The 12,963-nt window shown below is 34.4% G+C and overlaps 1 protein-coding gene and 1 pseudogene across 1 annotated transcript; one reads left to right on the top strand and one right to left on the bottom strand.

The window, feature by feature from the left end:
• Nucleotides 1–7,071: 7,071 nt before the first annotated feature.
• LOC143538907 (F-box protein At5g07610-like) lies at nt 7,072–8,551 on the top strand. The gene has a single exon (XM_077032347.1). The coding sequence runs from the start codon at nt 7,271–7,273 to the stop codon at nt 8,549–8,551; it is 1,281 nt and encodes a 426-aa protein (XP_076888462.1). The 5' UTR covers nt 7,072–7,270.
• An 861-nt stretch (nt 8,552–9,412) lies between these two features.
• Nucleotides 9,413–12,365, bottom strand: LOC143538906 (ankyrin repeat-containing protein ITN1 pseudogene; annotated as a pseudogene).
• Between the last annotated feature and the right edge of the window lie 598 nt (nt 12,366–12,963).

Below are 12,963 nucleotides of genomic sequence, written 5' to 3'. Positions count from 1 at the left end.
CTAGTTTCACCGAGACAGAAATTCCACTTGAAAGATTGTACTATTCCACCGATCATAGCATCTCAATTAATTTACCAAAAATCATCACAAAAGCATATATGTGTTAGGTTTCCAGAACATATTTTGTTGTATTTTTATTCCATATATATTTCTCATAATGATCAATTTACCACAGCAAACTCATAACAGTCAAATTTATGCGCAACAGAAAGTTATTTGCAATTCCCGTTAAATGAAAAATCCAACAAATGTAAGACCACTTGGGTTAGGTTCCTAACTCAACAAGTCAACTTCCAGAAGTGGAACCAACCCAATTGGTCTTGTAGTTCATGAGATATAACATTTACAAAACAACCTAACAGCAGGTCAAACAACTCAGCTTTGCACAATGTTTTTGTAAAATCATAAAGGTTAACTTTTACACGTCCAAAAATTGCAAATTTACATTCTTTAGAAACTAGACTCATCCTAGTTTACTGTAGTATCAATAATCTCAACCAATTTTCACATTTACACCCCGTTACAGTCAATTGAACATCAGCAACACAATCTGTCCAGAAACTGTTTGCATCCAAACTCAATATATTAACTATCTATGGACCATAATCCGTTCATATAACATTCTAGACACCATAACCATCATCCATGCATATCAATTACACCATACATACATGGTTAGGGTTTTATTTGATCTCAAAATCAAAGACACAACAATTAACATGTAATAATATCAATTCTAGTTATCAAATCATCATCAATACATCATCAAATCAAACAAAGATCATATGAACACAATATATGAAATTTCCAGATTTTAGGGTTTATAATTATACCTTCAAAAGCACAAAAATAAGCAAGAGGAAGGTAGAAGATGACTAGAATCGGGTGTAGGAGGCTTCAATTGTGAAAAACAAGATCAAAAACCAAAAGATATGTGTGTGTGTGTGAGCCGATCGTGAGGAGGGGGAAGGGGGGCTGGCCGTCGGTTTTGGGAAGAGGGAGAGGGAGGAGAGGTTAGGGTTTATATTTATTAATAATAATAACATGTTACACTTTAGTCCCTCAACTTCTAGTTTGTACATTTCTAGCTTAAATAACTAGTTCTAGCACATTGAGTTAACGTTTATAACAATGTTATCACATAACACATAAGTCTAACACATAATTATCACATAATTATTGTTTTGACGTTTTTCGTTTATTCACCAATTGTTTGCGTCAACCCGTTTGCGTTTCGGTGCAATTCCCGAAAGACTACACATATAGTAAGTGTCAAGCGTCATTTAAACCCTAGTTTAAATGTAATGAGGTGTGCGTTATAGATTCAGTGATCTTTAAGTTTAAATTGACGGAGTTGAGTTAACGGAGTTAACCTGAAATTGACGATTGTCACACACAAACCCTAGGTTATATTGTCGAATGATTATGTTACTATGGATCAATTACTTCTAATTAATCACATGATGAACCTGCAAGATTGATGGATTGATGGGAGGAAGAAGAGAGGAAAACAGGGAATAAAATTGATTTTAATAGTTTTTAATCTAAACTAGGTCGTTTTGATGGGTTTGGCGTATAAGGTTAGACGCCTTACAATACCGTATTCACTTTCCTCGTTGAAATTTAGGTTTGTTACACAGTAAATACAGAACTGAATGATTCACACTTTCATTTCTAGGTGTTCAAGTTTCATGAGGATTTGGTGGAATGGGTTCAAAACACCGGACACACTCTTGGTTACGTTATTATCACTAAAAAATCAAAAAACAAGACCAATATGTGTCTAAAGTGACAATGATGTGTGATCGTGGTGGCGTGTATAAAGCAAATAAAAATACAAGTAAAACAACCGACACCAAAAAAAACTAATTGTCCGTTTGAATTGGTAGGAAAATATACGAAAGAAGATGATTATTGGTCGTTACGTGTGACACACGATGAACATAAGCATCCATTTGCAGAACGATTGTCAGATGAGGAGTTTCAGTCGGTGGCAGAATTGACAAGGAAACATGTGGCACCAAAAGATATTCTTGGTATTTGAAAGGAGCTGGATGAAAAGAATACGTCTACGCTTAAAACCATATACAATGCGCGCAATAAAATCGACAAGCAGATCAAAAAGGGAAAACTCTAATGCAGGTTCTTACGTCTTATTTAACTGATAATGGTTATATTTTTTTATAGTCAGACTAATTGTATTTCAAAAAAGTTGAAATCCTTATTCTTTGCTCATCGGACACCACTAATTAGTCTGACTATTAAAAATATAACCATGAATTGTAACATGAGATAGAGATATATGTGAAAATAAATAATTATAATTTTTTATTTTTTTCTATAAAACTACAAACTTTTAGCTACCCACGATACGAAATAACACAAAATATCAACATAACTAATTCTTGAACTAACTTGCTGCCAAGAATGGGTTCATTAGGCTTTTTAGCATCCGTTTTTAATCTTGAATCTCATAGGTTCACTATTTTGAGCTTCTGGTCGGTTTGATAATAAAAATTATAATTATTTATTTCCACATATATCTCTATCTCATGTTACAATTCATAGTTATATATTTTATAGTCAAACTAATTAGTAATGGTCGATGAGCGAAGAATAAAGATTCCAACTTTTTTGAAATACAATTAGTCTGACTATAAAAAATATAACCATTATCATTTAAATGAGACATAAGAACCTGCATTAGAGTTTTCCCTTTTTGATTTGCTTGTCGAATTTTAGTGCGCGCATTGCATATGGTTTTAATCGTGGATGCATTCTTTTCATCCAGCTCCTTTCAAATACCTAGAATATCTTTTGGCGCCACATGTTTCCTTGTCAATTCTGCCACCAACTGAAACTCCTCATCTAACAATCGTTGCAAATGGATGCCCCTCCATAAATTCTGCGGGTGGATGATTATGTTCATCGTGTGTCACACATAACGACCAATAATCATCTTCTTTCGTATATTTTACTACCAAATCAAACGAACAATTAGTTTTTTTTGGGTGCCGGTTGCTTTACTTGTATTTTTATCTGCTTTATACACACCACCACAATCACACATCAGTGTCACTTTAGACACGTAGCCACTTGGTCTTGTTTTTGATCTTTTAGTGATAATAATGTAACCAAGAGTGTGCCCGATGTTTTGAACCCATTCCATCAAATCCTCATGAGACTTGAACACCTAAAAATGAAAGTGTGAATCATTCAGTTCTATAGTTACTGTGTAACAAACCTAAATCTCAACACCTACAATAGAAAATAAACAAAACTAATAACAATAATTTCGGGGTGAAAAAAAAATATACCTTGTCTGTAGAAAATGCCGACATTTTATCCTTTAGTCTTAATAAACCAATGAATTGTCTAAAAGCATGAATTCTTCTTGTTGTACATCAAAATGATTTTGTAAAATACTGAACTGGAGCTCTCTTTGTGTACATATGAATGTTGAACAATATACAGAGAATATTGTGGTTGCTTAACAAGTTAGTATATTACAAAAAATATAAGAAAATATAGTATATCATTAAAGCAAACTTAATATTGTAAAAAGATGTATCATATATATGTATTATTTTGGAAGATATATATGATACGTATTTTCCCAATCATATATTTTCTCAATCATATATTCTATTCATATATTCTATTGTATTCTTTTGGAAGATATTAACATCACAAAATAATATGGTATATATATTATAAAAAGGAAAATAAGAGGTTTGAATTGTATTTTTTAAATACTAGAAGGGGGAATGTTAAGTAAAACTAGAGCAAGAGGGGTACATTTAGTAACACCCTTAAAAAAAGTGTGTAATAACATGAGCAATTGCACATAAGGTAATGAATAGCGTGACTCTTTTATCCCCCAAATTTACCAAAAATACGACACAAAGATTTGCAATGAGATATTGTTTGACGCAAATTCCTTTAGAAAGTTAATAATTAACAACAAAATGCTTTAGACTTTCCGAAACTTTACAGATTATCTTTCTCTTATATATGCTAGTCACATGTCACATCAATTTTTTCACTTATTCTGTTCACGTGCTCATTTTACCCCAAAAGCTACCATACTCATATTTCGTACGTGCTACCTTATTATTTCCTCATCACCAAAGTTTCATTTATTTAAGAAATAGAATATATAACTAAAATACTAACAACTATTTTTTATTACATCTATTATTCTAACAACTAAATTTAACGGCTAATTCTATCATAACCATCCTCATATAAGCACCTCATTTATTTCCACATCACCCTATTTTGAATTTCATAAACATTTCATAAAATTGATAATAAAATTACATAATTCAAAAACATCACCAATTCATAATTTGAAAGGGTTCACATTAAAAATATATTATAATAATTTTACCATCACACAAAGAAATAACGTTACGTACTTTGATTAAGGTTCCCCGATTATTGTCCTTTTTAACTGGCGTCTTCGCTTGTGTGCATGCCTTTAACACTGCCTGCCAGACATCCGGACATGCACCTCCACATCACGTGCAGTGTTTTCTTTTCTTTGCCCGTGGATCATCTATGTGGTAAATCTGTTGTTCCCTAAACCATGTTTTCTCTACAACCACTTATTTTCGAAGTTTAAGCTTGGAGGAACAAGGAATGTCAAATACTCATCCACTAATTTTAAAGGTGGGTTAAACGGGTACATCTTAGGTTGGGTGGGTCGTGGGTTGATGTATTGGGTACTGATGTTTTGTTTTTTGTATTAAATTTAAACACTTTTTTTTCTATTATTATTATTATTATTATTATTATTATTATAAAATTCAATGTAATAACGCTAATTGGAAATCATTATTTAATTATCATCCTTCTAATCTTGGATGTATTTGCGTTAGGTTAGGTATTTTTATAATTTTATTCTTTCTATTACTCAGATTCATTTGAAGGATTAATCTTGAATTATTAGTAAAGTTAATGATTTATTTAATTATATTTTAATTTAGGTATTTGAATTATAATAGATTTAAGAAAGGTATGTCTTGGAGAGCAAGTTTAATAAGTTTATAAATAGGGTCTAGATTATTAGTTGTTTTTGTGAGAGTTGAGATAGAGAGTTAAGAGAGAGTCAAGGAGTCTCATCTCCATGTACGTTTGTTAAGTCCGTGAAGTTCGTTTGGTATGTTCGTTTGATTATATGAAAAGAGTCGAGGGTTGTCACCCCAATATCTCGTGTTAGTTTGTTTGATAAGTTCGTTTGATATGATTGTTTGATCCGTCTGGGCAATAATTGGTATCAGAGCTTAGGCTCGTTCAAAGAAGAGAGTTTGTTTATCCGTTTTGTTTTGTTCGATCGGCGGGTCCTTCTGTTTGCCGTTTGCTGTTTGCTAGATAAAAGGGAAGTTGCGTAATATAATATATGTCACAATTGTGTTTGTGTTTGGGAATAACACAACTGACAACATAAATAATATTATTTGTGTTTGATATTTTTATTCCTTACGTGGAAGGTAGCCACCATATTGGTGTTATTATTGTTCATCAATTAAATAGTTTATTAAGATATATTCTTGATAAACTAAGAAAAGTTAGTGGTGTTTGGTTATTTATTAGAGATTGATTTTGGATCGGGGATCAATTCCAACTGAAAGAGCAAACCAGAGACGAAAGTAAAGATAGGAAAGACACAATGATGAAGATTGGAGGACTTCCAGTATTGACGAAATCGAACTACAAGGTATGGTCAACCAAGATGGAGGGGTTTCTGAAAGAGTATGGTTTTTGGGATGTTATTGAACCTACAGTCGGCGTAGCTGTAGATGAAGGGAGATGTACACAGCGTTGGGGTTCACATGTCAAACCCTACCGGAAGATATCTTGGTACAAGTTGGCATACTCATGAATGCAAAGGAAGTATGGCGTGCTTTGAAGATTCGATTTCTCGGAATTGATTATGTACGAAAGGAGGAAGATGAAAAAGCAGCTCAAGAAGCCGCTGAGAAGGAAAGATTGGATGCTATTGTTCAAGAAGAACAAGCACGTAATAATGAAGCTCAGAAAGCTACAGAGAATGAAGAAGCTTTGCAAGCTGTTTTGAGAAGTAAAGGAAAAGAAAGGTTGAATGAAGAAAAAGAAAGAATTTCTTCAGAAGAAGAGAAAATGGAGATTCTTAAGGTATATTTTCATGACTCAAACAACCTTGAAGATGAGAAAGTTGTTAAGATAAGTGAGCAGAAACAAAGATCTGCTAGTGATGATGATGAGAGAAAGGTTATGGAATTGAATGAAAAGAATGATGTAGCTAACAAGACTGCAGATTTAGAAGTGCGTGTGAAAGTCAACAATCGAGCATTCGTTGATGAAAAATCAGAACCGAATGAAAGGTTGAGAAGAATTGCCAGAATGGAAGGTCCAGTAGGGTCTGATAAAGAAGCAATTGATAGCTCATCTGCAAGTTTTGATGAGCAAATAAAGAAAAGAAAAGCGAGAAAGAAGAACGTATAAAATGAAGTGGTATGTGAGATCAATGCGGATGGTATGAATGATGAATGTGAAGAACTTGTTAAACAAGTTTGTTACAAACAACTGAAAAGAAATGGTAAAGATGAACCAATGATTAAAATTGAAGAGTTGAGAGCGTTATTGGGATTTCAAGACCTTGGTGGTACAATTCAAAATTAATGGGGTGAATGAAGGATTAATCTTGAATTATTAGTAAAGTTAATGGTTTATTTAATTATGTTTTAATTTAGGTATTTGAATTATAATAGGTTTAAGAAAGGTATGTCTTGGAGAGCAAGTTTAATAAGTTTATAAATAGGGTCTAGATTATTAGTTGTTTTTGTGAGAGTTGAGATAGAGAGTTAAGAGAGAGTCAAGGAGTCTCATTTCCATGTACGCTTGTTAAGTCCGTGAAGTTCGTTTGATTATATGAAAGAGTCGAGGGTTGTCACCCCAATATCTCGTGTTAGTTTGTTTGATAAGTTCGTTTGATATGATTGTTTGATCCGTCTGGGCCAACATCCTTCATCGTTTATGAATTAAACAATTCAAAGTCTTGAAGTTGGGAGAGACATCACAAATTCACGTCCAATACGTATTTAAAAAACTCTATTATATAAAATTCAATAAGTAATATAAATGTTGAATGATTCAAGTAAAAAACATGAAAGCCTTAAAGCTTCCATAACAAGTTCTATTTCAGATTTTCATTAGCTTCCATGGCAAGCTACAACCCAACTTAAATACACATTTTCTTGACCATGATCATCAAATCACTTGAAAAATGGTGAACAAAAGAACAAAAATCAAGAAAACTCAAAAACCCCTCAACAACGAGGCAGAGTCCACGCACTGTGGAGCTATAGTTGGTTCCAACGATGATCTTTTAACCGAAATTCTTTGTCAGCTTCCTTTCACCTCTGTGCTTCGCTTCAAATCTGTATCTAAACACTGGCAATTGCTTTTGGGTCACCAACGTTTCACCCTCTTGTATGACAATGTTTCTGTTTCTCATGGTCTTTTTCTTCGGGATTTGTATATTCCATTTGATGTTGAAAATCCAACCCCTCCTCCTTTTAGTAGTCTTAACTTTTACCCCGATTGTTCTGGTATCAAAATTGTGCAGTCTTGTAACGGGTTACTTCTTTGTTGTAGCAATCGAGGGAAGGAACATACACGAAAGTACTACGTGTTTAATCCTACCACCAAGCAATTTGCAATCATCCCATCTATCATTGGTGGTTTGAGTGCTAGTAGAACTATTCGCTTTATGGGTCTAGTGTTTCATAGAGCAGATTGTGTGCATTACAAAGTTGTTTGTATTTGTAATGTAAAGCGTTATGAGAACACATTTCAAATCCAAGTCTACTCATCTGATACCGGGAATTGGAGAATTTTACAAGAATCTCTCTATGCGTCTGATTTTACATCTTTCAGTTATGAGGTTAACTATGGAGTTTACTGGAATGGTGCGGTGCACTGGATTCCATATGGTTGTAATCTCGTATACTTTAAGCTCGATGTAGAAAAGTTGCAAACGATGTTGTTGCCTAAGAGGCCATCTTGGTCGGGTGGAGAGAGGCAACATTACTTTCGGGAATTTGGCTCCCATCAGGATTTGGTGGAGATAGAGGATGAGATGGAGGAAATGCCATCTTGGTCTGATGGAGCAAGGCAACATTACTTTGGGGAATCTGGAGGCCATCTGCATTTGGTGGAGGACGCGAGCAATGGAAACCCTCTACATCTTAATGTGTATGAAATGTTGAGCGACTATTCAGGGTGGGTTGTCAAATATCAAGTAGAGCTTGATGATCTTCCGACTTCTTACCCTTATACGGTCTATGAGAGTCATGGTCTGTCGGAATATCAATTTAGAGTCATTGATGTGGTTAGAGGTGAAGAAGAGGAATCTATCTTTATGGTGGCGAGGACTCGAGATAAGATCATAAAGTATAATGTACCTAACAAGAGTTTCAACCTGTTGTTTGAACTGCCTAGCCTCTGTCAAAGATACTCTTGCAACGATTTTCATCATTATACTCAATTCTTGTCTTCCTTCTAGAGTTCAAATCTTGGGTCATGACAAGAACTACCCCATCTTTTAAGGGGTTTAAAGCGAGATGAAAATTTATATATATTTTTTTTGTATTTCATTATGGTATAATAAGATCTTTTAATATTGTTTACAATTTATTTATTAGATGTTTGACAACACAAAAAATGACAAAACAAATACAAATGAATTCTACTTAAAACCTTTTTCATGCGACCTTAGGAGTTACCTACAGGAAACATTTTTCTTTTTATTCGGTGTTTAAGTAATTATTATATGTTTATATCCTACTAATTTACTTGTATTCTAAAAAAAATTAGAAATTGGTTATTAAAAATGGAGTTGTAATTAAAATAAAATACATTTTTTTATATAATTGCTTACTTTGACTATCCGGTGACGATAAAAGTAGATTTCTTTTTGTTTGTTTATATTTATGCTTACAAAATATTAATTTGTTTGAACTGTTAATATTATTTTTTAAAAAAACTTAAAAAGATAAAGGTTATTAAAACAAAGTTGTATTGAAAGTATATTTTTATCGTAAACTATTTTAACATTTTTTTTATTAATAAACCAGTACACTATCAAACCGGTACGGTATTCACTATTATGCTTTTTCGTTTTTGGCAGTTTACACTACTGGCGAACATGTGTGGCTGTCTTTTATTTAGTAAGGTAGTATGGTAAAGGATAATACAATAATCTTTTATCGTACAATAGGTACGCGAATGTCTGGAATGTCGATCTTCAATAACCACGCTAACCCTAAAATCACAACTACGCAAGCCGGTCTCCGTCCACCTCTTCTCCCGTCTATTCCGTCCACCTTCACCATTACCGTTCAACGATTCCGTCCACCATCCACCGTCACGACCATCGTCTACCGTCGTGACCGCCATCTTCTTCCGACACAACCATTAATTGTCGCTCACAGGCCAGCTGTCAAATTGAGCAATTGAAATTGAAATTGAAATTGAAATTGTTGAGCCTAATTGATCAATTAACCTTGAAATCGATCCAATTAATCATCAACTTGAAGCTTCAATCGATCAATTTTGATAAACTTTAAACCTGAACGTTTAAAGGTTTAACCTTTGAACGTTTAAAGGTTGTGAATTGTTGAACGTTTTAGTGTTTTTAAACTTGAACGTTTAAAGTTTTGTGAATTTTGCTTGAACGTTTTAGTTGAACGTATTTCGCGTACGTAATGTACGTCAATTAAGCGATTATTGTACGTTAACTCACCCGTATATTATCACAATCATAATGTTAAAAGTCACAAAAATACGTTAACATGATAGTAAAGACTAAAATAGGAAATCAAGAAGTTAAACAACACAGACTAAAAAAAAGTTAACAACAAAGTCTAACAAAGAAACAATACCCGTCGCATAAATCAAATTATTTAAAGTTATAGTACTAGAATGAATCTAATTTTCTTTCTTTGGAGCAAGGAGGCCATGTTCTTGAATTTGTCCATATGTTTTGCAATCTTCTTCTCCTCCAGCCGAGCTCTCTTCCACTTACCCACTCAACACCACAGACATTATGACGACACCAATCAAACAATGTAACAGAATCAGCGACCCACTCGTTCCCCCAACCGACCACTATATAAGACACCGCCATAAAAGCAACCGAAGTGCACACATAAACTAACCACATTAACTTATTAACCACCTCACCCACTTTTCTTCTTTTGGCTTTCGCCTCACCTCTAACTCTCAGCATCATATGGATCACCATCACCGCTAAAGACGTATAAAGAGCAACCGCACTAAAAACATGAAAGATTCCAAACTTCTTCCCATCATCATACTCCCCACCGGGAACCATAAAGCTAGCAGCAAATGCAACGGCTGCAAATAGCACCGCCACAATAACAGAGTATGTGTGGCTATTGATTCCATGACGGTTAAGTTTATTTAACCTCCATAGTGATTGTATTGACTCCACATTTGATCTGGGTCATGGTGTTTATTAACTCAGCTCGTGGCTGGTTCAGTTGATTGGTTTAGACTGCACCATGGTGGAACAGACAGGCTCGTATGTCAGTTGACTTTTCTGATGGAGAAAGCCCGTTAGCAATGACGAGGTTTTGTTGTCATTGGTTAGTGCATTGACTTTCAATTTGATATCAGGGAGACAAAGTAGAAACTTAACCGCCTCACTGCTAGCGCCTTTTACAGCCACATGTAATACAGTTTGGCCCTTTTGGTCAGTCCTTCGAACCAATTGCGGTGGTCCTTTTCAATCAAACTTTTTACAGTCTTGAGATGCCCTGATCTTGCTGCCAGATAAAATGCTTTTTTAAGTTCGTGTTTGGGAATAGTTAACAAGATCGGAACCTTTGAAAGTAGCTTGTTAACAACAACAGTGTGGCCTTTTGAAGCTATTGTTATAAGTGGAGTTGCATTGCCTTTTGATCTGATTTGGCATAATGATACATCATGGTCAAGTAGTAGTTTTACTATGGCTGCAATAAGAGTCAATAACAATATGTTGGCATATTTTAATAAACAAATGAATTATTAATGCTAGACTGTCGTTATCTAGTAAAAAACAATTAAAATCAATTTTCTAATCACCTAAGCAAGCTAAGGTAAGTAGGGTTTCGAACCGTTGAGATTTAACTTTACTAAAGCAATTAAACAAAGCAAAGTTCAATCAATAAACAAAATAAATCACACCCGAGGTTCAAGCAAGTAAATAAATAGTCATCTCATGTTAACTTAACAAATTAATTGACAAAGATCAAATTAGATTGATTAACGAGTTAAACCTTAGGCATCAACAATCACTAACACACGACACTGATTATCAAACAGTCATTGCCAGTGTGACTCAACTAAGGGCAATTGTATGCTTCATCATATTCAACTAATAAAAACAACCATATAAGCAATTATTTTAGCAACTGGCAAACTAATCGTTCTGATCGAAATAAACCTAAACCGACCGAGTGCACAGTAATACCAAACATCAATACTCATAGATTAATCAATAATTAAAAATCATTCGTTCTTAACACACGGGAAAAATTGTAAATTACAAACTCTACATCCCGGGTATGATTCGAGAAGATTAGTCGCGTCTCGACATCACAAGATCTTTAATTTTGCTGATATAAACCATGTAGATGACCTCAGGACGAGTCGGAATGATGGAAATGGTCTTCTAAGCCTCTGGAACTGCCCTGGAAAGTGTTGGATGAGAATAGGGTCGTGAAACATGTTTTTTAAATCAAAAACCCTAATTTTCCCGTCTTTGGCATCCATCGCGGTACGCGATGGGGCCTTCATGACCCATCGCGTATCGTGTTTGACCAAAAGTCAACGAAGCCTAAAACTAAGTCCATCGCATAACGCGATGGACTAATATCCACCTTGTTGTGTATCTCGGCGAGTCTTCTCACCAGCAAAACTTGTTTTATGTCTCGTAACGCGTCCTGGATGTCTCGGGTCCTCATCTCGTGCTCCTACAGGTCCAAAATAACTGCTTTAATCACCTGTGACCTGAAATACAACAAACACTTATGAAGTACCAAAGTTCATGCATTAAACGATTAAAACTAATAAATTAATGAACTAATATATGTACAAACTGACAAACCATCAATTATGCAAACCAATCAAATACATTTACCATGATGTCCTTGACTAGCAGCTATATGTAAAGTGTCAAATCCATATGGGTTCTTCTAGTAAGTGTTTATATATTCGAGTACATCAAGAGTTCTTTTACAACTTCAAGATGTCCATTTTTCAGCAACTATATACAACGTGGTTTCTCCTGGTTTGTTCACTTCATTCACCACCATTTGAGAACTTATATAACCAAGGATATGCTTCACACAATGTTGTAAAAGTAGGTCTCCAAGGCCGAGTAATCCGTGAGTACTTGCTACAAGGTATGGCGTCAAGGAGAGTTTCTTCGACTTTGTCTAGTTACTAAGAATCAATCAAATGTGGTCAACCTCAACTAGAATTACATCTAGTTGGCCAACGTGGGCCGGTTTTGACTTAAAATATAAAACATCTTTCATATTTATATCACCTTTTTAATTAATGATTAGCAAATTTTAGAATAATTTAGTATTTAAAAATGTATTTTTCTTATTTATATTAATATATTTTTTTTGCTATAAATATTAGTATACTTATGAAATTTGGCATAGATATAATATCTAAAAATTAATTTTCTTTATATTTATCAATTCTGAGTACTCCCCAAGTACTCCGAGAGTCCGAGTACACTCAACTCCCTAGTCGGCCGCCTAAGGTCCGCTAGCGACTATTGAAACCTTGGCTTCACATATGCATAATCACCTTGGTGGGTTGCTAGATGTAGAAGGTTTGATGGGGTCATGAGTTTCCATGTCTCTAAATCTACAGCTCATTAAGTAGCAATTGTTAGTA

This window comes from Bidens hawaiensis, unplaced genomic scaffold (assembly GCF_021521415.1).
Source record: "Bidens hawaiensis isolate Kalapana, Puna unplaced genomic scaffold, B.hawaiensis_p1.1 tig00011760_1, whole genome shotgun sequence".
NCBI classification, from domain to species: domain Eukaryota; kingdom Viridiplantae; phylum Streptophyta; class Magnoliopsida; order Asterales; family Asteraceae; genus Bidens; species Bidens hawaiensis.
Note: the sequence above shows the minus strand (reverse complement) of the source record. Positions and strands in the feature narration are given on the sequence as shown.